General features: G+C 40.9%; 1 protein-coding gene across 1 annotated transcript; it reads left to right on the plus strand.

Annotated features, from left to right (window-relative positions):
• Positions 1-2,545: 2,545 nt before the first annotated feature.
• On the plus strand, positions 2,546-4,734 carry LOC121441763 (oogenesin-3-like). The gene is made up of 3 exons (XM_041643044.1): positions 2,546-2,826; positions 3,220-3,771; positions 4,212-4,734. Exons 1-3 carry the CDS (start codon positions 2,546-2,548, stop codon positions 4,732-4,734), a joined length of 1,356 nt encoding a protein of 451 aa, XP_041498978.1.
• Positions 4,735-26,921: the final 22,187 nt, after the last annotated feature.

The raw sequence follows: 26,921 nt of genomic DNA on the forward strand, positions 1-26,921 counted from the left end.
CACCCCTGGCAGTCCTGACTTCCTTGCTCATGTTCTCCCTCGAGAAGGATGACTTTAAAACCAACAGGCAGTTGATGAAAATGTGAAAACTGAGGCCTCCACCATCACCTTTCAGGAGCGTTTATCATGAGCTATTGTGGCCATGACGAAATAACAATTATGGCAATTGATGATTTGGATGTCAACCCACCTGAGAAATGACTCTTAGATTGTGGAATCCTGCCTGGCAAAGCCAGCAGCACCACTGACTCTAAAACTCTGAATTGCTTTCATCTGTAATATCACTTTGTAATAACAGCTCTGATATCTCCCCATTAACATGCATTTTCATGTAATTTGTACATGTAACTCATGATTACATCTCAAACTTATGGCTACACATGTATTTCTAGGTAACCAAAAGATTAACTTCTATCTACTATTGTTGACTGAGGTTTTCTGTCCTGCCCAGTCCTTGTTCTGCCTAGTTCCCGCAGTCATTAAGTCCCAAAGAAAATTATGCCGAGTCTCCAGTAGTTGTAAACTGATTGGCCCATTAGCTCAGGCTTCTTATTAACTCTTATAACTTATGTTAACCCAATATTCTTATCTATGTTAGCCACATGGCTCGGTAGCATTTTTGGCAGGGTAGGCCGCATGTTCCTTCTCAGGATGAGACAGTTTTGAAAAATTCTCTGCCTCTGAAAATGGTCTGTCAATTACGCTAGGCCATAGCTAAAGTTCTTTGCTTCAATATTGCAAAATGAGACTTTGGGTGATTGCTCAGGTAGCTAATTGTCTCTGTCATATATTGCTCACTTTGGAAGCTACTTGATTGTACTTTCTACCTGCTCAAGTAATATTATCTCCCTTCTCAGGCCTTTGATGGAGTTGAAGATTAGATAGTCATAATTACCCCCCTCTTATCATCTAGCCAAGCCATTTCCAATAAAAGAGTTAGGTTGTAATTCTAATCTTACTTGAATCTATTCTTAGTGTATATTGTTTTGTATTGTGTATGGAACTTTTTTACTTAACAAAAGCGGAAGGTACAGCTGGAGCCCCTTCCGCTCCTTCAGCCAATAGCCTTTAAGATATCAGCCCACTTGGGCTTGGTCTCTTTCACTTTAAAAATCAAGTAGCCCCCCCCCCGTTCTCTCTCTCTCTTTCTCTCTCTCTCTCTCTCTCTCTCTCTCTCTCTCTCTCTTCCAACTCTGCTTCTGGCTACTAGACTCTGTTCCTGGCTGCATAGAGGGCTGTTGTCTAGGACAGTGATCTGTAAGTTTTCCCCTTAAATAAGTAACCCTTTTATTAATCATAATTCCAAACTGGTATGGGATTGTTTTGACTTTACGTCTACATACTATATCCTCTACATTATGGTGAAAAACTTGGAAGTCTGTTTTCTATCATTAGCCTTACAGAACAAGTTGGTCAGACATGTATCCTTCTGGAAAGATCACAAAGGAAGTTCACAGATTTTACTTATAAAATCGCAGGTCTATGGCTCTGTAGGATCTCAGACCTTCAAAGCATTTATTTTTCTTCTTTTCTTGCTTTCTTGCTTTCCTTTCTTCCTTCCTTCCTTCCTTCCTTCCTTCTTTCCTTCCTTCCTTTTTGGTTTTTCAAGACACAGTTTCTCTGGCTATAGGATCCTGCCATTAACTAGCTCTTGTAGACCAGGTTGGCCTTAAACTCACAGAGATCTGCCTTCCTGTAGCTCTTGAGTGTTGGAATTAAAGGTGGGTGCCACCATCACCTGGCTTCCTTCAGAGGATTTATGATGAGTTAGAGAGTATTGCAAGTGTCTGTCCTTGTTCTGTTGTAGTCTTTAAAGAGACCAGTAGCACCTAAATGACTAAGCATGTCCAGATATTATTAATCACACCTAAGAATTGTAAAATAATGCACATATCCTTTGTCTTTTCCTTAGATCTCGCAATGGTTTAGTTTTCTCCCTTTAAAAGACAGCCAGGATCTCATCACAGTTAACAGCTATGGTTAACTACAAATGAGGTGATAAGTTTTGCTACATATCTTCAAAGAATGCCTGTGTCCCTGGGAATTTTCCTTGTAGTATTTTTTTTTATTACTCACAAGTTGCTAGTGAATGCATGCTTGGAAATTTCTAACGGCAGAAGACATAGATTGAGATGAAATAAGATGGAGAAGAAGAAAGAACGTAGAGAAATTAGAACAAGAATGAATTGGAACCGAGTATTCTAATATAGAGAATTGGAATTAGAAATGAGATAGAATTAGAGGAAAGAAATTATAAATGATTAGGAAGAAAAAAATAAAGATCACAAGAATGGAAAGACCTTGTGAGAGAAGATTCTTTTTCTACAGTCATCAGACTTTAGTTCCTATGCTATTGTGGTTTCTCCTTTTGAATCCTGAGTGAAAATCTTTAAGGCAGGCCCTTGAATGTTTTCAGTAATCACCATAGCAGTGATCTTGCCCAGAGAGGTCCTCACATGGAAAGAAGAAAGACTTCCTAAGTTTTCTAAATGGTGTCTTTGCTTCCATGCTTCCTCAGGATCATTATTTCTGAAAGCCAGTGAGGATGGGTGAGCAGGCCCCACCCACACTCCTCCAGCTGGCACTACAGAAGCTGTGGATGGAGGAGACCTTGCTCATTTCTAATCTGGAGGACATTCCTGTGGGGCTGTTCCCAACAATGTTTGAGGATGCCATAACTGACAAATGTACAAACATCCTGAGGGCCTTGGTGCCTGTCTGGCCTTTCCCATGCCTTCCTGCCGGGGCCCTGATAAAGGACCTGGAGACTTTGAAAGCTCTGCTTGATGGACTAGATGCATTGATTACAGAGAAGGTTCATTCCAGGTAAGCAAGCAGTACCCAGGTACAAAGAGGAAGGCTCTGCGGGTGCAGAGAAGGAACTGGGGAGAGGGCCAGTTCCATCTGGGCATACAGTGGCAAATGTGGAGGACCCAAGAGTAGACATAGCCACTGAGGAGTAGGCCTCTCCCTGTCAGGCCCACATACACAGGTGGAATGAGGCAGGGGTTGATGGGAATAAAATGGAGGGAAGTGAAACTGTGCTATAAATGCCTCACTGGCAAAGACCCATTTTCCCTGAGTCTGAGACCCTGGATTGATCCTAGCTAGGCAAAGGGATAAAGCAAAAACTTGGAAGGGAAAGCAGATATGAGATGTGGATCAGAAGTAGACTGTACAACGTATCTTGTCTTATCTTCTGGGATTTCTTTTTTCCAGTTTTACAAAGAGGACACGGAAACTCAGAGTGCTTGATTTGACAGATGTGTGCCTTGACTTCCAGAGCTTTAGGGCTTTAAAACGGTCAGTGAAGATCTGTCCTAAATCTGGGGGGAAGAAGCGATTTGTGGTAGTAACCGATATTGATGTCAAGAAGGCCAGTTTCAGTGAATGGCACACATACTTGTTGCAGTGGGCCCAGCAGCAAAACAATTCTGTTCATTTATGCTGCCGAAAGCTGAAGAGTTGGAATTCACCCGTCTTCACTGCCGAAAGGATCTTCAAAATGGTAGATGCAGACTGTATCCGGGAGCTGCAACTGAGTTTGTGGCAGTTTGAATCCATGCCACACCTTTTTCCTTACCTGGGGCAGATGAGAAATCTCCACACGCTTGTGCTAAAAAAAATTCAGAAGCCCTTCAGGTTGGCTGCTTCTGTAAAGCAGGAATTGATAAGCCTGGTGCTTTCTCAGTTCAACAAACTCCCCTGTCTCCAGAATCTCTACATAAGTTATTGCTACTTCTTGGCAGGCTGCTTTGAAGAGTGGCCCAGGTAAGGAAGGATGGAGAGGGTTCTTCAAAATATAGGAAACAAATCCTTTTCTTTCTAGGTTAGTGTGATCTTGATGGCCTGACCACTGTGAATATAGCAGTGGTGGAGATGTAGAATAACCCAGCAAATGAGCTCTGTGCTCAGACATCTGGGAACAGGCGCCAGCATACCTGCAATTGCTCATGTGTGAAAGGTTGTTAAGAGTCCAAAATGGTTGACTGCATGCTAAATATACGATATTAGGTTTGAAGTTGGAGGAATGGGACTTGGCTGTGGTGGGGAAGATAACATGTCAGGGGACCCTTAGGGACACTGCTGGTCTGATGCTAAATCTATCATGAACAGACTAAATTTGGGGAAAGCCTCATCTACCTTGCTTTCAATCCTACCAATCCTCTTCAATACCATTTGGCATAACTAATCCCTTGATCTTTCCCTAGGAGACTGAAGATCCCCTTGGAGACCCTGACCATCACTGGCTGCTGGTTCTCACCGTCAGACTTGGGTTACCTGAGCCAGAGCCTGTATCTTTGTGAGCTCAGACATCTGAAACTGAGTGATGTAGAGCTATCTCATTTATGCCTTAAGCCCCTTGTGGTTCTCTTTGAGAGAATCACAAGTACCCTGCAAATCCTGGAATTGGAAGAGTGTGGCATGAGGGACCGCCATTTCAATGCCATTGGGCCTGCCCTGAGCCAATGCTCCCAGCTTACCAGGGTCAATTTTTATCATAATTATATCTCTCTGCATGTCTTCAAGAACCTTCTACATCACACAGCCAAGTTGAGCAAGCTGACCCATGAGATGTATCCCGTCCCTCTGGAATGCCATGATTTCATAACAAACCTTAGAGATAGATTCAGGCAACTTTGTCCTGAGGTGCTCGATATACTCAGGGCCAAAAGGCAGCCAACGAATGTTTTCTTTGCTACAAGAACCGACTGTGTCCGTTTTCAACCCTGATCCTATGACCTGGAGGCCAGACATTACTTTTTTCCATGAGTAGGATAAGGTTGCTTCTGGTACTGGGAATGGAAGCCCTAGTGTAGGGAGTGTATGTTCACCGTGTGGATCCTTGATTGCATATAATAAATGTGCTGAGTTTGTGGCATTGCTAGTGTGTCTCCATCAGCACAGAGCCCACTTTTTCCCAGCATTTCAATACCCATTTCTTTTCCCAGCACCCTAATAAGGTCAGTGTTAAAACAGTACATGTCATAGAAACTTGTGCACAGGTATCTCATCTAGAGGATCTTAGAGCACATGGCTCACAATGGTCAATATATTGGACCGCAATGGTGTGCAAATGGTTCATGGTTCAGATCACAGGGACTGTGGCTGACATGGGGAACAATGGGATGAGGGGACAGGAGACTGCTAAAATAAGAGACAACTGCGCATTTGTAAATGATTTGACATCAGAGAGACAGTTATACAATTCTAAACGTTGTTCTGGTGACTCCTAAGGTGCAGTGAGAGCCTGGAGGAGTACTGTCTGGTTTGTTTCATAATTAAGTGATTGTTGGGGATGCAGAAAAGATGTTTTGTGTTCACAGAGTATTAGTAATGTCAGGAATTTAGACTGTCAGTTGTGGCACAGGCCTTGGCAGAAGCAAGAAGGTCTTTGAGTTCAGGGCCATCCTGGTCTACAGAGTACCAGAACTGTCGGGACTGTTACATTGAGAAACCAAAGACATGCCAAGAATCTTAATTATGTAGAGGTGTCTCCTCATTGGAGATAAAAATCATTGCCTACATTCCATCTAGAAAACCCAGAATGAAGTTTCTTAAGGACCTGGTGAGTTTTGCTATCTGTGGATGCAGACGTGCTGGGATCAAAATAAGCTTTAAGTGGTTTTTCCTTACTACACCAAGGACATGCTTTTAGTGTAGTTATAATTTTAAATCCACTACTCATGGGGAAGCTCTTCAAATCTGTTTATCTGTTCCCATTTCAAATAGAGGCCAACACCATTTTCAATTATTTTTGGTGTATTTAATGCTCAAACCAAAGATGTGCATGAGAATGAATCATCCTATGGTTGGCTGGAGCTCCAGAAGCAAGTTTGTCCTGGATGTTCACACAGCTTGGGGATCCCATTCTATTTTTTTTTATGTCTTTTTTTAAGACAGTGTCTCCCTGTGTTGCCATGGACAGTGGATTACTTCCAAAATCAAGGACAGAGGGTCGTCATTAGACACTCACTTAAGATGCAGCTCGTACCCTCTTCTTGCTGTATGTAATTCTCCCCCAGGTGTACCTGCGCTCAGAAGGTGTTAGAGAATGTGGGTGGTAGATCTATGGAGGACACCATCTTTGTCACAGTAGGTAATTCTACATGATGCTTTGTCTATAAAGATGCCCAATAAACACAGTGATTAAACGAGCTATACATGGGAGAATCATTACTTTGGTAGTTTTCTGAGGTTAACAGACTTCTTTTGTATCTGATAAATTACTGCTAATCTAAATAGTCTGTTAATTCAAGTCCGCTTATGTGACAATTTACCACACCCTGAGTAAATGTGATTTTCTTTTTATTTATTTATTTATTATGTATACAATATTCTTTCTGCGTGTATGCCTGAAGGCCAGAAGAGGGCACCAGACCTCATTACAGATGGTTATGAGCCACCATGTGGTTGCTGGGAATTGAACTCAGGACCTTTGGAAGAGCATGCAATGCTCTTAACCGCTGAGCCATCTCTCCAGCCCTAAATGTGATTTTCAAAGCAGGTTTAACTAGTGTCTGAACTCAGCTCCTTACAAGCCCAGGTCAGAGGCTTCCAACGGATCACATGTGCACTCAGATGAGATGTTCCCCTCCATGAAAGTTAGGGTGCAGGTTGCCATCTAGGCCAGATCTGGTAAGTCACTCATCCCATCAGGATGTCCCGTATGACTGTGTTCAGCAGATGAGACTGGGAAAATTAGTCCCCGTATGACCCAGAACATTCTTTATTTAAAAAAGTGTATTTATTAGTGTGTGTGATGGGGGTAGGCACTCATTGTGTACAAATTTGTGAATTTGGTTCTCAGCTTGTAACTTAACATGGTTCCTGGGACTTGAACCTAAGTCTCCATGTATGCAGATTAAGCGGCTTTACTGGCAGAGTCGTCTTGATGGCCTAATACCGAGGGAGTCACAATAAAGGGCAGTTTTCACTCTGCAAGACACATTAAATGACTCCTTTATCAAATATCATAAAACTTGTTTAAAATAAGAATTCAAAACATTTCTTTTACCTACCCTGCAAATGTTTATGTGAATGCCCAACCAACATTACCTAACAGAGCTTCTTTACAAAGGCCACTGTGTCCCAGAGTGAAATATTCCAAGAATATAGTCTCAGTGAAATTACTTGAGAAACCAGCCTCATGGCTTTAGGTCGCCCAATACCTGTCTCAACTTAGAACAGCCCTGGAGAAATCCCTCAGGGTCTAGGAAATAGTGGCAACCGTCACTAAGTCTCTACTGGGGCATGTGGTACCATCCTTATCCGAGCTTTCTCAGTCTGGCAGCTACTCCATAAAGCACACAGCTTACTAGTTTCCATTCTAACTGTAGGCTATAAGCTGGAAGCGGCTGTCCAGGGCAGGTAGAATGGCTTGGAACTGGGACTCAGTGGTGCTACAGCTCTCTATGACCAGGGTCTGCAGGCTGGCCAGCACATTATCTGGAGAGCTCTGGGAAGGTTGGGACTGAATCCCTCCCTTCATGAGGATGTGGGTGTGAAACAGGTGCTTTGTAATGGCGTAAACAAATGCAGACAGATTGTAAAAAACATATATATCTATAGCTTTAATGTAGAAATAGACTTACAGAACCACCGTTCCCGCGGAGATCAGGAAAGCAGAAGCAATGGCTGGGAGCACGCTCGCCAAATTTATAGGCAGACATTAGCCCGAGGCGAACACGCCCCCCAATGGGCGGGACCTATCCCTACATCTCCCCTTTTTGTCTAAATAAGAAAGAACCAAACCAAATACAACTATATACAATAACAACAAATAATAAATATAACAAACAATATCGAAAACAAAATCTTTGCTAAACATTCTATCTCAAGGAGTCCAAATAATGTAGAGAGTAACTACAATTATATAATCTTCAACTCCGTCAAAGATCTGAGAAGGGAATAAACACTACTCAACAAACGAGATATATCCAAAATGTGCAACAATTGACAGAGACAACTGACTACCTGGGCAATCACCCAAAGTCTCATTTGCAATGTTGAGTCAACCAATTTTGGCTAAGGCCTAACATAACTGACATACCATTATTAAAGGCAAGGAACTTTTCAAAACCATCTTACCCTGTCTTGGCAGGATATGACAGTCCTGTTTTATCCATTGATGCACGCTCTGTATCTCTGTCAGTGGTTGAGGTATGGGCATTTCTTTGCCCAAAGGCCAGTTCTGCCAAATAGAAAGGCTCCAGATGGAGTGTCTTTGGTGCTCAACATTCTCTCGGGAATAGAGCGGTGTTGCCAGGAGCAATTGTGTCTCACTATCACGAAACTCTGAGTTAGATTAAAGGCCATTTTCTACAGCTCTTTGAAGACGTAGAAGATTATCTATCTATACTGAGTATAATCTCTATATATCTAGAGAACCTGATTAGTCTAATTATAAATGACTATATTTATATAATATATAATTCTCAATTTATCTATATAATTCTCAATATCTATCTAACTTAAAGACTAAGACAATAAACAACTGTGTAACAAATGAGGATAATGACCTCCAAATATAAACACTGTACAAATATACATTGCAATATGGTAAATATATATCAATACACAAACATTATATAAGTATCTTAATCAGAGGTAGAAATGTACACTGCAATATGGTAAATATATACAATATATATCAATACAATATATGTCAATACATAAAAAATGTTTTAAACAGAGATAGAAACATGCATGCATACAATAGTCAATATAATTTAACTTTGTATCAATATACAAGAATCGATACCAATATATTTGTCAAAAAGCAGTAACTCACAATTACAAATCTATTATCCCATCATTCCCTCTTTTTTTTTTCCAAAATGATCCCTGAGCTTATAAAATTCCTCCCCCAACCTCCCAACCCCTAAATGATGTCCCTAAACCCAGGGGTAAACTTTACTGTGAGAGGGGATGTCGTCCTCTAGAATTACTTCCAGCTGTCATGGGGGCGACGTTCTTTCTGGGGGATCCTTTGAAAGTAAAATGATGGTTAAATTTCAAGATCAATGTCTTTTAAAATTGCAAATAGTCTCTGAGTATTTTGTGGAGGTCTAGCCAGAATGTTGTACAAGATGTGCACCATTTCAGCTAACCAAGTTGGGATCGTCTTGTGCAGCTGGTATCCAAAACAGGTCTTGTAGTAGAGCTATCAGTATCATGACATCATATCAAAAAGGTAGAGTTGTTGTTGTGGGGCCCCATCTTCTTCCTGGAAACTTCAAATGTCACTTCAGGAAAAACTCATTGTTCATTGTGAAAAACTTAAATATTAATAATATAAACATATATATATATATATATATATATTCTATGAAAGGCATGATAGATATTTTCAATGAAAAGTATGATAGATATGAAGAAAAGCAAAGATGTTTTCTAAACTCATATTTCTTTCTGTCCCATATCATGGCTCTTGACATGAGACAGAAACTCCAGGAACTCTGGGTTTTTCTCTTACTAACAGGCTTGGAATTGGAGAGGGACTGAGCCAGAGTCCAACTTCAAAACCAGCTCTATATATTTATAAAGAAATGTTTAATAAGACATATATATAAATTAATACTTACAAAAATGTGTCCATCCATCAGTAATTAAATATTCAGGGTCCCTCAATTTCTTTGAAGATGAGTATTTTCCTGTGGAGATAAGAAAAGAACCCTGCCTCCAACCTATCTGTATTTCTTACCATCAGTATGTTCGCCATCCTTATGCAAGAATTGTTATGTATCTTTTCCAAGTGGCTTCTCTTCTTCAAACCGAACCTTTATTAATTTTGACGGAATCCACAATTTTTTCTCACCTGTGGAAATAAGAGCAAAACCCCTTCCCCAACGTAGCACATCTGGCTTCCATTGTGAGGTCAGCACATCCTTGAAATAAACTGGTTGATTTAGTTCAATAGACTTTTCCATTATCCAAAGTCTTACTGCAGCCATTGTTCCCTTCTTATTAGCGTTGAGAAAATTCAAGGTTAACAAAGCATTATGTAACCTATTTCTGGGGGTGTTTTCCACCCCTTTCTGTTTGTTCAACATATCCTTTATAGTTTGATTTGATCTTTCTATGACTGCTTGATCTGTAGGATTGTATGGTATACCTGTAACATGCTTGATATTGTAATAATCAAAAAACCGTTTCATTTTCCTAGAGACATAAGCAGGACCATTATCCATCTTTATTTGTGTAGGTATACCCATGATAGCCATGACTTTGAATAAATGAGTGATTACTGAATCAGCTTTTTCTGAACTTAAAGCAGTTGCCCACTGAAAGCCTGAATAAGTGTCAATGGTGTGATGAACATATTTTAATTTGCCAAATTCTGCATAGTGGAACTCATCCATCTGCCAGATTTCATTCCCTTGGGTGCCCTTTGGATTAGCCCCTGCAGGCAGTGGCGTTTGGTTATAGAAAGAGCAAGTAGGGCATTTCTTTACAATCTCCTTAGCTTGTTGCCATGTAATTGAAAACTCTTTCTTCAAACCTTTGCTATTAACATGATGTTTTTTATGAAATTCAGAGGCTTGTAGCACACTGCCAATCAATAATTGATCAATTTCTGCATTACCTTGTGCTAGAGGACCTGGCAGACCTGTATGGGATCGGATGTGTGTTATGTACATAGGGCAAAGCCTGTTCCTGATCAAATCTTGAACCTGGAGAAACAATGAGGTTAGTTCTGTATCATCAGGTATAAATTCAGCAGTTTCAATATGTAAAATAACTCTGCGTATTGTGAATCAGTGACTATATTAATAGGTTCTTTATAATCCCTTAGCACCATAAGAATGGCATATAATTCTGCCTTCTGGACAGAATTATACGGACTTTGTTCCACCTTACCCAAGTCTTCTGATTTGTAACCTGCCTTCCCTGATTTATTGGCATCAGTATAGAATGTACGGGCTCCAGTTATTGGAGCATCACGGACGATTCGAGGAAGAATCCAAGAAGTTCTCTTTATGAAGTTAAGCCTCTTGCTTTTTGGATAGTTGTTATTAATGTCTCCCAAAAAATTAGCACAAGCTCTTTGCCATGGTTCATTATTTTCCCATAATTTCTTTAGTTCATCAGCAGTGAAAGGCACTATAATTTCTGCTGGGTCTATGCCTGCTAATTGACGAAATCTCAGCTTGCCTTTTATAATTAACTCAGAGACTTTTTCCACATAAGTTTCAGTTTCTTACTTGGTTTATATGGTAAAAAGATCCATTCCAAGATAATATCATCTCTGTGCATTAAAATTCCTGTAGGAGAAATTTTTGATGGTAGTATGATGAGAATACAATTGAGCTCTGGATTCACCCTGTCCACATGTGCCTGTTGTATTTTTTCCTCAATCATTGTCAGTTCCTTTTCTGCTTCAGCTGTTAATTCTCTGGGACTGTTTAAATCTTTATCACCATCCAAGGTTTTGTTCAAATGAATTATTAGATCAGGTGTTATTCCAATAGCTGGTCGTAGACTGGAAATGTCTCCTAACAGTCTTTGGAAGTCATTAAGAGTCCGTAGGCGATCTCTCCTAATTTGTGCTTTTTGTGTCTTAATTTTTTGCAAACCTATTTTATAACCTAAATAATTAACAGAATCTCCCTTCTGAATCTTTTCAGGAGCGATTTGCAATCCCCATTTAGGTAAAAGTATCTTTATTTCTTCAAACAGTCTGTTCAAGGTATCCATGTTTGAATCGGATAACAAAATGTCGTCCATGTAATGGTATACTATAGATTTGGGAAATTTCTTGCATATTATTTGCAATGGTTGGTTCACAAAATATTGGCACAGGGAGGGGCTATTTAACATACCCTGGGGGAGAACGGTACAGTGGTACCTCCTCAATGGTTGAGAATTGTTATAAGTAGGCACTGTGAAGGCAAATTTTTCTCTATCTTCTTTTTGCAAAGGTTTGGTGAAAAAAAAATCCTTTAAATCAATAACTATGAGAGGCCATCCTTTTGGTAATAAAGAGGGCAAAGGAATTCCAGATTGCAGAGGGCCCATAGGTTGAATAACCTTGTTGATGGCCCTGAGATCTGTCACCATTCTCCATTTACCTGATTTTTTCTTAACCACAAATACAGGAGAATTCCAAGGGCTGGTAGATTCTTCTATGTGTGCAGCATCTAATTGTTCTTGTACCAGCTGTTCTAAAGCCTGTAACTTTTCCTCAGCTAAAGGCCATTGCTTTGTCCATATTGGTTTCTCAGTCAACCATTTTAGAGGCAAGGCTGTTGGTATCTCTGAAGGGACCTCAATTGATTGTTCTTGTACAGCCCAAATGGCCAGTTTTCTCCGTTTGTAATATCTTTTAATATTATTCTCAGAAATATAGGCTCTAGAAGTAGCAGGAATGTTAATTTGGGTATTCCATTGTTGTAATAGGTCACGACCCCATAAATTCATTGCGATATTGGCTACATATGGCTTTAATTTTCCTATTTGTCCCTCTGGCCCTATACATTCAACCCATCTCGTGCTCTGCCTTACTCGAGATAGGGTTCCAATTCCCAGGAGCTGAACATTTACATTCTGAAGAGGCCAATACGGATGCCAAGATTCTGGGGTAATGATACTTAAATCAGCACCTGTGTCCAGCAGGCCAGTAATAAAAATGCCATTTACACACACTCTCAGTTTAGGTCTTTGATCATTTATAGAAGTTTGCCAAAACACACGTAACTTATCTTTCTGATCATTATTGCTTGTAACAGTAGGCATGGGGCTTTTTAATTGTCCTGATGAGGCACGTTCTCTGCAGAAACTGGAAATGACTGAACCATGTTTGCCATGGGCGCCTGTGGGGCCCCACCTCTCACGTTTCCCAACTGTATCAGGTAGCCTTGTCTATCTCTTGTAGACCTGCATTCATTCGTCCAATGTCTTCCTTTTCCACATCTTCTACATAAACCTGAAGGCTGAGTCCTCCTATTTCTGTTATTTCTGGAAGATGCATTATTATTATTATTTCTGAAAGATGCATTATTATTATTATTATTATTTCTGAAAATCTGTTGTCTACAATTCCTTTTCATATGACCTATTTTTCCACAATTAAAACATTTGGTATTCTGGTGTCTCCTTTTACCATTGGAAATTGCTTCTTCTACCCATGCTTCAGTGCCATAATCAAATGTATCAACATTGAGTGTATGCAAGACCCATTCTTCCAAGGACGCTGATCTGAGCTTTAAAGGGCCCAAAATCCTTTTGCATTCCACATTTGCATTTTCATAAGCCAAAGACTCAATCATTATACGTCTTGCTTCTGGGTCAGATATCCCTATTTGTACAGCCTTAGTTAATCTTTGTAAAAAGTCACTAAAGGGTTCTCTCTGACCCTGTTTAACACTGACAAATGATTCCATTCTCTGTCCTGGGTCTTGTACCCTGTCCCAAACCCTTAAGGCTGCTGTAGTACACATGGAGAGTGTGTTTTCATCCAAATTAGCTTGTTCCTGAGGGTCGGAAAAGAGCCCTTCACCTAGAATTTGATCTAGGGAAATGTCAATTCCCTTCCCTTTTTCCTGCTGTTCTAAGAGTCTAACCTCTTGCCTGAATAAGCATTTCCATTTCAATTGTGGTCCACTCTCGAGTACCGCAGAGCTCAGCTGGAGCCAGTCCGAGGGGGTTGCTCTGCTTGTCGTGGCCCAAGATCTTAGCATCTCTTTAACAAAAGAGGCTTGCATCCCAAAAGTCATGACAGCCTGTTTTATTTCCTTGAGATCATTCATACGGACAGGCTCCCATGTATCCTCCTTGATGACCCTAGGGTTTCTGGAACCAATCACCTTCTCTGTTGTTATTACTGGAAAGGCAGGTAGAGCTGTAGGTAGAGCTTTGTGGAAATTGTCCCGGAGAGATTTACCCACAGATGTAGTTAAAATTTGCCTTTCTTCCCTTTGCTCTTCTTCATCAGAATTTAGAAATTCCTCAATCTTTTCAATTCTATTCACCATTGCCTTCTGCGATGTCTGAATCTCCTGTCCAGAATTATGTTCCAAAGCCTTCACTGAGGATTCTAAAGTATGAAGTTTGTCCATTAGAGATAACATCTCATCTTTGGACATAATTTTTATGGCATATACTGTGCCTTCTTGTATTGACAATCTTTCTGTCAATCTGTCATAAGCTTTAGACAAAATCCGATTGTCACATTCAGCAGTTTTGATTCTCTCAGTTAATGTTTCATTTCCTACAGAAAGGGACTGAAGCTTACCATCCAGATCAGCTGTTCCCTCTTCCATAGTAATGAATTTCTCCTTAACATCAGCCTGGAGAACTTCAAACTGATTCTTGAGAAGATTGTTGTTATTCTCAATTGTTTTTAAGCGTTCAATCTCTGCCTTAAGAATCCTGGATTCGTCTTGTAAAGACTTTATCATATTTCTATTATCAAACCATTTAGTGCCAATGAAAACTACGAATCCCAGAAGGATCCATAGATGTGGGCTGATAGACACCTCTTGTAAAATCTCCCACATGGTACAATTAAAAAAACTGGTAAATTCTTGAATACTAATGTGTTCAGACATTTTATTTATAAAAGAAAATTTTTTTTACCTGCAATGATCGGTTCCTGCCAGTGGTGGTCTCTGTGTTTTTGGAGCCTGTCCTAGAACTAGCTCTTGTAGACCAGGCTGGCCTCGAACTCACAGAGATCCGCCTGTTTCTGCCTCCCAAGTGCTGGGATTAAAGGCGTGCGCTACCACTGCCTGGCCGGCCTCAAACTCACAGAGATCTGCCTGCCTCTACTTCCCAAGTGCTGGGATTAAAGGCGCGCGCTACTACTGCCTGGCCTGCCTCTGCTTCCCAAATGCTGGGATTAAAGGTGTGCGCTACCACTGCCTGGCCAGCCTCAAACTCACAGAGATCCGCCTGCCTTTGCCTCCCAAGTGCTGGTATCAAAGGCTTGCGCCACCACTGCCCAGCCAAGTCACTTTGTTTCAGACCAAATCTGCCGCTGTGGCAGCTTTTGTTGCAAAACCGCAGGTACTTGAGCTTCTGCTAATTCAGGCAGTGGGGTTCCGCTGCAAACTTAGCCAAGGCAGGCAGAATGGGCCTGTGTGGCCGAGTATGTCTCGGACTTGGCACTGGGGCCGGAGTCACGAACTAAAAAACAGCACCCAGGAGGGTGCTGTGTTAGTGGCCTAACTGCTTGAGTCAGGGGCAAAATAGCCCCACGTTGGGCGCCAAAATGTAACGGCATAAACAAATGCAGACAGATTGTAAAAAAATATATATCTATAGCTTTAATGTAGAAATAGACTTACAGAACCACCATTCCCGCGGAGATCAGGAAAGCAGGAGCAATGGCTGGGAGCACGCTCGCCAAATTTATAGGCAGACATTAGCCTGAGGCGAACACGCCCCCCAAGGGGCGGGACCTATCCCTACAGTGCTTGAGTTGACTGGTGCTCAGACACTCAGAAGGATGCTTCAATTCTGCTTCCATCAGTGGACTGGACTTCAATCACTTCAGCTTTTCACACAGCTGCTAATTCTCTGACAGTCAGCAGCTAAAGATGCTTAGCAGTGCCTACAGTAAGTTCATCAACCTTCTGGTTCCAGACAGTGTTTCTTGGAACCATTCTAGGAAGGGAGTACCTATTAGCCTGAGTGCTAAGCTGGCCTTTTTCATGAGAAAGTCCCAGTCATCACTCAAGACTCACAAAGGAAGGCAATGGAAATGTCTCACTCCCAACCTGCCTATCTTCCTTGTACAACTGTAGGCATGGCCAGGAAGGGTCAAGGACAATCACAAATGGGTTCCATTTGCTTTCATTTTAAAAGCCTTAGGTGCATATGGCAGCACTCAGGAGGCAGAGGCAGGTGGTTTTCTGTGCATTTAAGTTTTCTGTGATGAAAGCCTGGTCTCCATAGTCAGACATTTAAAACAAAAAAGTCCTTAGGAACCTATTAAAGTGGAAACATGTCTAAAACCCCAGTACATAGAAGGCAGGGGCAGGCTTCAGATTTCAACTTGAATCCCAGTGTAGAAAAAAAAAACCAGAAAACAAAGCATCCTTAGTAGAAAGGTCACGAAGTCTGGGCTGAGCAGGAAACATCTGCCCTAAAAAACAAATGAATCAGGGTTTGGTTGCCTCTGTTTGTAGTCTTAGAATGTAGGAGTCTGAGAGAAGAAGACAGTTACAGAGTCAAAAGCCAGCCTAAGAAACAGGGAGCTCCAGGCCTGTTTGAGCTAGAGTGAGGCCATGTTTTCTTTTTTTACTTTCTCCATGCATTTTTTGTCTATATCATGTTCTTTTTTATTGATATTTATTGATCTCTACATTTTCTCTGCTCCCCTCCCCTGAAGGGGAGAGGGGAGAGGCATGTTCCCAATATACTCAGGAGATATTGTCTTTTTCTACTTTCTATTTCCAATGTAGATTAGATCTATGTAAGTCTCTCTTAGTGTCTGCATTGTTGTCTAAATTCTCTGGGATTGTGGTTTGTAGGCTGGCTTTCTTTGCTTTATGTTTAAAAACCACCTATGAGTGAGTACATGTGACAATTGTCTTTTCTGTGTCTGGGTTACCTCACTCAAAATAATGGTTTTAGCTCCTTCCATTTTCCTGCAAAATTCAAGCTGTCATTTTTTTATGCTGTGTAGTACTCCATTGTGTAAATGTACCACATTTTTCTTATCCATTCTTTGATCAAGAGGCATTTAGGTTGTTTCCAGGTTCTGGCTATGACCAAAGCTGCTATTAACATAGATGAACACATTTCCTTGTAACATGATTGAACATCCTTTGGATATATACTCAAAAGTGGGATTACGGTGTCTTGAGGAAGGTTTCCTAATTTTCTGAGAAATCGCGACACTAGATCCAAAGGGGTTGTACCAGCTTGCATTCCCACCAGCAATGCAGGAGTGTTCCCTTTTCCCCACAACCTCTCCAGCATAAGTTGTCATCAGTGTTTTTGATTTTGGCCATTCTTACAAGTATAAGATGGACCCTTCAGAGTTGTTTTAATTTGCATTTCTCTGATGACTAAGGATGTTGAACATTTCTGTAAGTGTTTTCAGCCATTTTAGATTCCTTTGTTGAGAAGTCTCTGTTTAGGTCTATACTCCATTTTTTTATTGTATTATGTGATCTTTTGGTGTCCAATTTCTTTAGAGTTCTTTGTATATTTTGGAGATCGGACCTCTGTCTGATGTGGGGTTAGTGAAAATCTTTTCCCATTCTGTAGGCTGTCATTTTGTCTTGTTGACCATGTCCTTTGTTTTATAGAGATTTTCAGTTTCAGGAGGTCCCATTTATTAATTGTTTCTCTCAGTGTCTGTGCTTCCGGGGTTACATTTAGGAAGTAGTTCCCTGTGCCAATGCTTTCAAGTGTACTTCTCAATTACTCTTCTATAAGGTTCAGTGTGGCTGGCTTTATGTTGAGGTCTTTGATCCATTTGGACTTGAGTTTTGTGCATGGTGATAAATATGGGTCTATTTTCATTTTTCTACATGTTGACATCCAGTTATGCCAGCACCACTGTTAAATATGTTTTTTTATTCATTTGATATTTTTTTGTTTCCTTGTCAAAAACCAGGTGTTCGAAGATGTCTGGATTGATATCCGGTTCTTCAATTCGGTTCCATTGGTCTTCCTGTCTGTTCTTATGCCAATAGCAGGCTGTTTTCAGTACTGTAGCTCTGTAGTAGAATTTGAAGTCAGGGATGGTGATGCCTCCAGAAGTTCTTTTATTGTACAGGATTGTTGTGGCTATGCTGGGTTTTTTGCCTTTCCAAATGAAGTTGAGTTCCATTCTTTCGAGGTCTTTGAAGAATTTTTCTGGGATTTTGATGGGCATTGCGTTAAATCAGTAGATTGCTGTTTTTACTATGTTAATTCTGCCTACCCAAGAGCATGGGAGGTCTTTCCACTTTGTGTTGTCTTCTTCAATTCCTTTCTTTAAAGATTTAAAGTTCTCATCATACAAGTCTTCCACTTAATTGGTTAGAGTTACTCTGAGATATTTTCTGCTATTTGTGGCTTTTGATAAGGATGTTGATTCTCTGATTTCTTCCCCAACCCTTTTATCATCTGTGTACAGGAGGGCTACTGATTTTTTTTGAGTTAATCTTGTATCCTGCTACATTGTGGAAAGTGTTTATGAGCTGTAGAAGTAGAAGTTCCTTGGTAGAATTTTTGGGATCACTTATGTAAACTATCATATCATCAGCAAACAGTGAGAGTTTGACTTCTTCTTTTGCAATTTGTATCCCCTTGGTCTCCCTTTGGTGTCTTATTGCTTTAGCTGGGACCTTAAGAACTATATTGAATAGATTTGGAGAGAGTGGACAACCTTGTCTTGTTCCTGATTTCAGTGAAATCTCTGGGAGTTTTTCTCCATTTAGTTTGATCTTTGCCGTTGGCTGTGCTGTATATTGTCTTTATTATGTTTAGATCTGTTGCTTGTATCCCTGCTCTCTCCAAGACCTTTATCATGAAGGGTTGTTGTATTTTGTCAAATGCTTTTTTGGCATGCAATGAGATGATCATGTGGCTTTTATTTTTCAGCTTGTTTATATGATGGATTACGTTGACAGATTTTTATATGTTGAACCACCCCTGCATCTGTGGGATGAAGCAGACTTGGTCATGGTGGATGATGGTTCTGATGTATTCTTGGATTCGATTTGATTTTCTAGTATTTTATTTAGTATTTTTGCCTCAATGTTCATGTGGGATTGGTCTATAATTCTCTCTCTTAGTATTTGTCTTTCTGTGGTTTGGGTATCAGGGTAATTGTAGCCTCATAAAAAGAGTTTGGCAATGTTCCTTCTGTTTCTATTGTGTGGAATACGTTGAGGAGTGTTGGTATTAGTTCTTTGAAAGTCTTATAGAAGCTGAAACCATCTGGTCCTGGACTTTTTTTTTTTGGAGGGGGGGGGGTTGGGAGACTTTTGATGATGGTTTCTATTTCTTTAGTAGTTATAGGTCTTTTTAATTTGCCTATCTGGTCTTGATTTAATTTTGGTAAGTGATATTTATACAGAAAGTTGTCCATTTCCTTTAAGTTTTCCTTTAAATTTGTGCAGTACAGGTTTTTGAAATATGACCTGATGATCCTCTATATTTCCTCTGTGTCTGTTGTTATGTCCCCCTTTTTATTTCTGATTTTGTTAATTTGAATATTCTCTCTTTGCCTTTTGGTAAGTTTGGATAAAGGTAGGACTATTTTGTTGATTTTCTTTAAGAACAAACTCCTTGTCTTGTTGATTCTTTGTATTGTTTTCTTGTTTCTATTTTGTTGATTTCAACTCTCAATTTTATTATTTCCTGCTGTCTAGTTCTCTTGGGTGAATTTGCCTCTTTTTGTACTAAAGTTTTCAAATGTTCTATTAATTCACTAGTGTGGGATTTTTTTCCAGCTTCTTTATGTAGGCATTTAGTGCTATGAACTTGCCTCTTATCACTGCTTTTATTGTGTCCCATAAATTTGGGTATGTTGTGTGGTCATTTTCATTGAATTTTAAAAAGTCTTTAATTTCCCCCTCTATTTCTTCCTTGGCCCATTGATGATTCAGGTGAGCACTGTTTACTTTCCATGTGTTTGTGGGTTTTCTGGAATTGGTATTGCTGTTGACTTCTAGTTTTAAAGTATGGTGGTCTGATAAGGTCCATTGGGTTATTCCAATTTTTTGTATTTGTTGAGGTTTGTTTTGTTACCGAGTATGTGGTCAATTTTTGAGAAGGTTCCATGGGGTGCTGAGAAGAAGGTATATTCTTTTCTGTTTGGATGGAATATTCTGTAGATGTCTCTTCCATCCATTTGAATCATAACATCTGTTAGTTCCCTTATTTACCTTCATTTTTTGTCTGATTGACCTGTCCAGTGGTGAGAGGAGAGTGTTGAAGTCTCCCATTATTAGTGTGTGAGGTTTAATATATGATTTAAACTTTAGAAGTGTTTCTTTTACATATGAGGGTGCCCTCTATTTGGGGCATAGATGTTCAGTATTGAAATTTCCTCTTGATGGATTTTTTTCCTGTGACTCATATGAAATGTCCTTCTTTGTCTCTTTTGACTGATTTTAGCTTGAAGTCTATTTTGTTAGATATTAGGATAGCTACACCCGCTTGTTTCTTAGGTCCATTTGATTGGTATATTTTTTCCCAACCTTTTACTCTGAGACAATGTCTGTCTTTGAGGTTGAGATGTGGTTTCTTTGTATGCAGAAGAAGGATGGATTCAGTTTTCATGTCCAAACTGTTATCCTGTGCCTTTTTATGGGTGAGTTGAGTCCATTTACAGTAAGGGATATTGATGACCAGTGGTTGTTGTCTCCTGTTCATTTAGTTGGTGATGTTAATTTGTGCATGTTTTTTCTTCTTCGGGATTTGCTATAGTGAGATCATCAATTGTTTGTGTTTTTGTTGCTGTAGCCATCTTCCTTGGGTTGGAGTTTTCCTTCTAGTATTTTGTGTAGAGCTGGGTTTGTGGCTAAGTATTGCTAAAATCTAGATTTGTCATGGACTATCTGATTTTGTCCTTCTATGGTGATCGACAGTTTTGCTGGGTATAGTAGTCTGGGCTGGCATCTGTGGTCTCTTAATGTCTGCATACTGCTTGACGATGGCCTTCTGGCTATCATTGTCTACACTGAGAAGTCAGCTGTAATTCTGATAAGTTTACCTTTATATGTTACTTGGCCTTTTTTCTTTTGCAGCTCTTAATTTTCATTCTTCACTCTGTATGTTTAGTGTTTTATTATTATGTAGTGAGAGAATTTTTTTTGATCCAATCTATTTTGTGTTCTGTAATCTTCTTGTTTCTTCATAGGCCTATCTTTCTTTAGGTAGGGAAAGTTTTCTCCTATGATTTTGTTAAATAAATTTTCTGTGCTTTTGAGTTGAACTTCTCCTTCTTCTATACCTATTATTCCAAGATTTGGCCTTTTTATGTTGTCCCATATTTCATGGATATTTTGGCTTAAGCTCTTGTTAGATTTAATGTTTTCTTTAACCGATGAGTCTATTTCCTCTATTTTATCTTCAGTGCTTGAGATTCTCCCTTCCATTTCTTTTATTCTGTTGTTCATACTTGCATTTGTGGTTTCTGATCTTTTTCTCATGATTTCTGTTTCCATAATCCCTTCAATTTATATTTTATTTATTTTTTCTATCTCAGTTTTCAAGTCCTGAATAGTTTCTTTTATATGTTTGAGTTCCTTTTCTTTGTTTTCTTTAAGTGATTTGCCGATATCTTCCAATTTTTTTGTTTGTTTTTTCCTCCATTTCTTTAAGGTAATTTCTCAATTCATCTTTAAGAATTTCAAACAAACTCTTGAGGTTATTTTTTAGATCATTTTCTTTTGGTTCACACATATTTGGTTGTTCAGGTCTTACTTTCATAGGGTCTTTAGCTTTTTCTGGTATTGTGTTGCTCTTTGTGGTGTAGCATGTGACCTTCCCTTTTCTACTCATCTTTTCCTCTACTAGGTGTGTTTGGGGCTGTCTGACATTCTGTTGAATAATCTTCTAGGTGCCAGTGAATCCAAAGCTCAGATGGTTGTTCGTTGTGGTACAGTCAGTGTCGCAGTTCAAGTTACCCCATTGGTTATTCCTGTTCCTGGAGGTAGATGAGTGCTCCTGTGCTTTGGTCTGCTCCCTTGGAGTTTGCTATCTCAGGCCTACTTTGGCCTAGGCTGCTGGCTTTCATATGTTTCTATAAATCTTGGTCTGGATCTCCTCTTGCAGAAGTCCCTGGCTTGGAGTTGGACCTGTTCTGGTGGAGATCGCTGACTCTGGATCTGGTCGCTGATTCAATCATGATCCACCTGTGTCCCGGAACTGGGTTTGTTCCTGTCTTTTGCTCCATGTGAAGCTTGTTCTTTTGCCTTAGGTTCAGTCCCACTCCAGTTCCGGTGGAGGTTGCAGACTTTGAGTAACGTTGTTGGCTCAATCCTAGTCTGCCAGTGTCCCAAGACTGGGTTGTCTCCTGTTGATGGATTTGCTCCTAGCTTCTGCTCCTGGTGGAGCTTGTTTCCTCAGGCCCTCTCCATCCTAGGAGTCTCTTTCAGTTCCACTCCTGTGGAATTAGTTGCCCAAGAGGGAGTTCCTTGCCTCAGGGCAACTTTCACTTAGGTTACCTGCTTTGACCTGTATCTGCTTATCCTGGTCTGGATTCCCTCCTACAGAAGTCCCTGGGTTGGAATTGGACCCGGAAAGATTTCTGGTTCCAGTCTACTGCCTGGGAGGTTCCAGGCTCGGGTGTACCCGAACCCACAGAGGACCTGCTTACTTCCTCAGAGTTCTCAGACTCACTCTGGGACCCACACGGGTCCCAGGTTCCTGTCTATTTCCTTTGATGTCCCAAACCAATGCTTGAACCCACAGAGGACCCTGCTCAGGCCTACTTTCTCTGAGGTTCCTGACTCATGTCTGGCCCCACTGAGATCTCTGGTTCCTGCCTATTTCCTCAGAGGTTCCAGGTTCACTCACACCCAGGCTGACACAGGTCCTGGCTCCAGCCTAGTTCCTGGGAGGTCCTAGACTCTTGCCCAGGCCCACCGGGGTATTGGTTTAGGTCTACTCCCTTGAATGTCCCGCATTCACATCTCGACGCTCAGCAGTCTCTCTCTTTGCAGCTCTTAATATTCTTTCTTTATTCTGTATGTGTAGTGTTTTGTTTATTCTGTGGCAAGGGAACTTTTTTGGATACAGTCTGTTTGGTATTCTGTAGCTTCTTATATATTTATAGGTATATCATTCTTTAGGTTGGGAAAGTTTTCATTTATGATTTTGTTAAATATATTTTCTATGCTTTTGAGTTGAACTTCTCCTTCTTCTATACCTATTATTCTTAGGTATGGTCATTTTGTGTTGTCCCATATTTTCTGGATAAATTGTGTTAAGCTTTTGCTAGATTTAATGTTTTCTTTGACTGATGAGTCTATTTTCTCTATTGTGTCTTTAGCATTGGAGATTCTTCTTCCATCTCTTTTACTCTGTTGTTTATACTTGTATTTGTGGTTCCTGATCATTTTCTAATTAGTTCTGTTTCTATAATTCCCTCAGTTTGTGTTTTCTTTATTGTCTCTATTTCAGTTTTCAAGGCTTGAATAATTTCTTTCATATGTTTGATTGCTTTTTCTTAGTTTTCTTTAAGAGATTTGTTGATATTTTCCATTTTTTGTTTGTCTTTTCCTCTATTTCTTTGAGGAAATTTCTCATTTCCTCTTTAAGTGTCTCAAGCATTCTTCTGCAGTTATTTTTTTATGTCATTTAATTCTGTTTCATCTATATTTGGTTTTTCAAGTCTTGTTGTTGGGTCACTAGATTTTACTGGTGTCGTGTTGTTCTTTTTGGTGTTGCATGTGTTCTTACCTTCTCTACTCTTTTTTTTTCCTCTAGTTGGTGTGGTTGGGGCTGTCTGTTACTCTGGTGATTAATCTTCTAAGTGCCAGTGGATCCGAGGCTCAGATGGTTGTTCCTCATGGTACAGTCAGTGCCACAGTCCTAGTTACCATTGGTCACTCTGTGTTCCTGGAGGTCGCTCAGCACTCCAGAGCTTTCCTCCACTCCCATGGAGTTTGCTGCCTCAGACCTGTGCGAACCAGGTTGCTTGCTCAGACCTGTTTCTGTAAATGTCCCTGGTCTGTCTTCACTCCTGCAGAGGTACCTGGCTTGGGGTTGGTCCTGTTAAGCTCCCTGGCTCTCATCCACTCCCTCAGAGATCCAAGACTCATGTGTGCCTGGAATTGAAGAGGACCTGGCTCAGGCCTACTCCCTCTGAGGTCACAGACTGATGACCAGGCCCTAAGAGCCCTTGGCTCAGGCCACTTCCAAGGAGGTCCCAGACTCATGCTTGGACCTGCAGGGGTGCTGACTCAGGTCTACTCCCATAAAGGTCCCAGATTCATGCATGTACCTGCAGCGGTCTTCTGGATCAGGCCTCCTTGCTCAGCAGTTGCTTCCTGTGCCCGCTCCTGCCTAGGTTGCTGGCCCAGTCTTGCTTCCACATGCATCCCTGGTCTGACTCTGCTCCTGCTCCTGTGGAATTCATCCTCCCTGGCCAGCTCTGGCCCATGTTGCTGGCTCCATCATCTGGTTTGTTTGTTTGTCTTTGTTTTGCTTTGCTTTTGTTTTCCAAGACAGCATCTCTCTGGGTAACAACTTTGTATATACTGCATTGCTTTGCAGACCAGGTTGGTTTCAAACTCATAGAGATCCACCTGCCTCTGCCTCTCAATTGCTATTATAAACATAATGTTTTAATGCCGAGCTGAAGTTCCCCAAAAGGCAGCACCAGGCACGCCACAAGGGGAAACAAGTTCCCACCACGAAAGGCCTCTATGGGTCCTAGGAAGGTGGGACTGGGTGGGTGAGAGCAGCCACGGCAGATGAGAGACAGAGATGGATAGGCACACCATGCAGAGTGAGTATTTATTTAGTGGGTTATGGAATGGGAAGGGAAAGGGTGAAAGGGGAGAAGGGAGAAGAGCAGAGACACACACACACACACACACAGAGAGAGAGAGAGAGAGAGAGAGAGAGAGAGAGAGAGAGAGAGGAGAAGAGGGGAAGCTACCAGGCCATTACAATAAGTGTGTGCATCACTACCTCCCTGATGAAGGTCTCATGATATATTATCTGGCATTTGATATAATTATGTTATGTTACATCAACACTGACAGAGTCCACTAAGAGGCATAGGAACATGCTGTGAGTACTAGACATCCATTTACAATATATTTCCAATTATTTAAAATGCATCTGTGTTTAGTTGAGACCCTGCTGTCACATGTAAAATTCATTCCAGCACTTAAGGCTAGGGAAGAATTGTGGAAGCTGGGGTAGAAAGACTGTGATGGACAGAGGGCTAGAAAGTTAACTGTGAGACTGTGTCTCCTAAAAATATCAAAAGTTACACATTGAAGTCTCACGAACAAGATCGCCTAAAGATGAGCTGTGCAAGAATAATAGACATGCCAAAGTCACCAAAGGAATAAATTGAGGGCCTCAACTCTACACAAAGCCCTAAGGAATACTTAGAATGGAGAGTTAGGCAATCCAAGGCAAGGAGGACACACCAATTGGGTATTCAGTACAGAAGAGTCAGCCCTGAAAACATACATATGAGTAATATACTGTCAGAGCAGGTTATACTTCAGAATAAATAGTATACAGATTTACATGTATGCATGTAACAGCAATTAATAAAAGACCATGAATTTAAAATGGAACAAGGAAGGGAATATGGGAGGTTTAGATGGATACTGATGTCCACACAAGGCAGCACTTCTTTCATTGTGAAGTACCATGGTTGTATTACTGTTATCATTCATAAAAAAAATCAGTGAGTGACCCGAGACTGGTCCCAGGAGGGGCAGAGGGGGGTCACTGATGCCTTGTTGAGTCTCATGACCTGAGGCCTCAGCAGGAGACTGAAAGATAGATTTGCCCTACAGAGACAGATGGGGTATTGAGTTTACTTACTGGCTTATAAGGGAGTAAGGGAAGCAGAAAGCAGGGGAACGGGAAAAGAGAGGGAAAGAGAGAGAGGCAGAATCTGCCTTACCAGAAAGAGAGAGAGAGAGAGAGAGAGAGAGAGAGAGAGAGAGAGAGAGTCCCTTGCCTGATTGTAAGGGGAGTAGGTTGGGAGTTGGCAGAGCTTGTCTCTTAAAGGGACAGGTTACCCAGGTAACAGAACAGGCCAGCAGATTACAATAGTTACATCTATATTATAAAAGTCCTTAAATTTTCATTTTTTAAATATTTATTTTCATCGTATGTGTGTGAGTGTTTGCCCCCATGTATGCCTGAGAACCCCTTGAGTGCAGTGCCAGAAGAGCCTAGAACACAGTGTCAGGCACCCCTGGAACTGAGTGGAGTTACAGATGGTGTGAGTCACCACGAGGGTGCTGCTCCTGAACCCTGGTAGTCTGCAAGAGTAGCCAGTGCTCTTAACCAGGCAGCCTTCTCTCTAGAGCTTCCCCTTTTCTGATCTGAGCATGTGTCTGCTGTTTCCTAGGATGATCTCAAGCTCACTGTGTTGCCCTCAGTGCCTTCAACTTCTGATCTTGCTGCTTCGGGGCCGTGTGCTGGAATTTCACCCCCATTCCCAGTTCATTACACTGTGCTTTTTGCTGCAGACCAGACCCAGGGCTTCCTGCATGCTAGGCAAGTAGTCCAACAAGGGAGCCACACATAGTCTTAAATTATTGTTTGGTTTGCTTTATTAGGTCAGATTTCATGTATTCAGGCTGTCTTCCTAATCCTTATGCAGCTGATGCTGTCCTGGGAATCCTGATCCTCCTGCTTTTAGCTTCCAGATGCTGATGTTACAGGCATTGGCTACTGCAACCAACCCCAATTTATTTTATTCAAAGATAGGGACCTGGCAAAACCAGATGAACCTGTTATTAACACATTTTCAAAGCATTTTCAATTTGATGATATCACATTTTAAATAAGTAAATCCTAGAGCTGGAGGGACTGATCACTCAATTGTTAAGGGCACTAATTGCACTTTAGAGGACCCGAGTTCGGTTCTTAACACTGAGGTTGAGCACTGGCAACTAACTCTCTGAACGTCCCTCTCTAGGCAGACCTTACATCCTCTTCTGGCCTCTGCTGGCACCTACACTGATGCACACACCTTTGCATTCAAACACGTGCACAATTTAAAATTAGCATGCAGTGCTGGGTCATATGTGATCCACACTTGCCTGAGCCTCCCTATCCTGCTGGCTTTGAACACCAGATCTTGTTTGTTCCTTCAAGTCTAAAATCCATACCCGTCTTAAATCCAAAATTCTACTTAATTTTTTAAAATTTTATCTCTGTTTATCAGTCAAACATCTTGTTAATAGTTTAAACATGGAGAGACAAAAGGATGTTCTGAGCGCCACCTCGGGCTACTGTTATCCTTGGACATTGGCTAAGGATAG

Source organism: Microtus oregoni, unplaced genomic scaffold (assembly GCF_018167655.1).
Source record: "Microtus oregoni isolate MIOR12 unplaced genomic scaffold, Mior012 000081F_ref0000091, whole genome shotgun sequence".
NCBI classification, from domain to species: domain Eukaryota; kingdom Metazoa; phylum Chordata; class Mammalia; order Rodentia; family Cricetidae; genus Microtus; species Microtus oregoni.

Coding starts and splice junctions, on each gene's coding strand:
- LOC121441763 (XM_041643044.1), top strand. CDS start 2,546: ATGGGTGAGCAGGCCCCACCCACACTCCTCCAGCTGGCACTACAGAAG. Junction 2,827..3,219: donor ACAGAGAAGGTTCATTCCAG/GTAAGCAAGCAG, acceptor TCTTTTTTCCAG/TTTTACAAAGAGGACACGGA. Junction 3,772..4,211: donor TGCTTTGAAGAGTGGCCCAG/GTAAGGAAGGAT, acceptor ATCTTTCCCTAG/GAGACTGAAGATCCCCTTGG.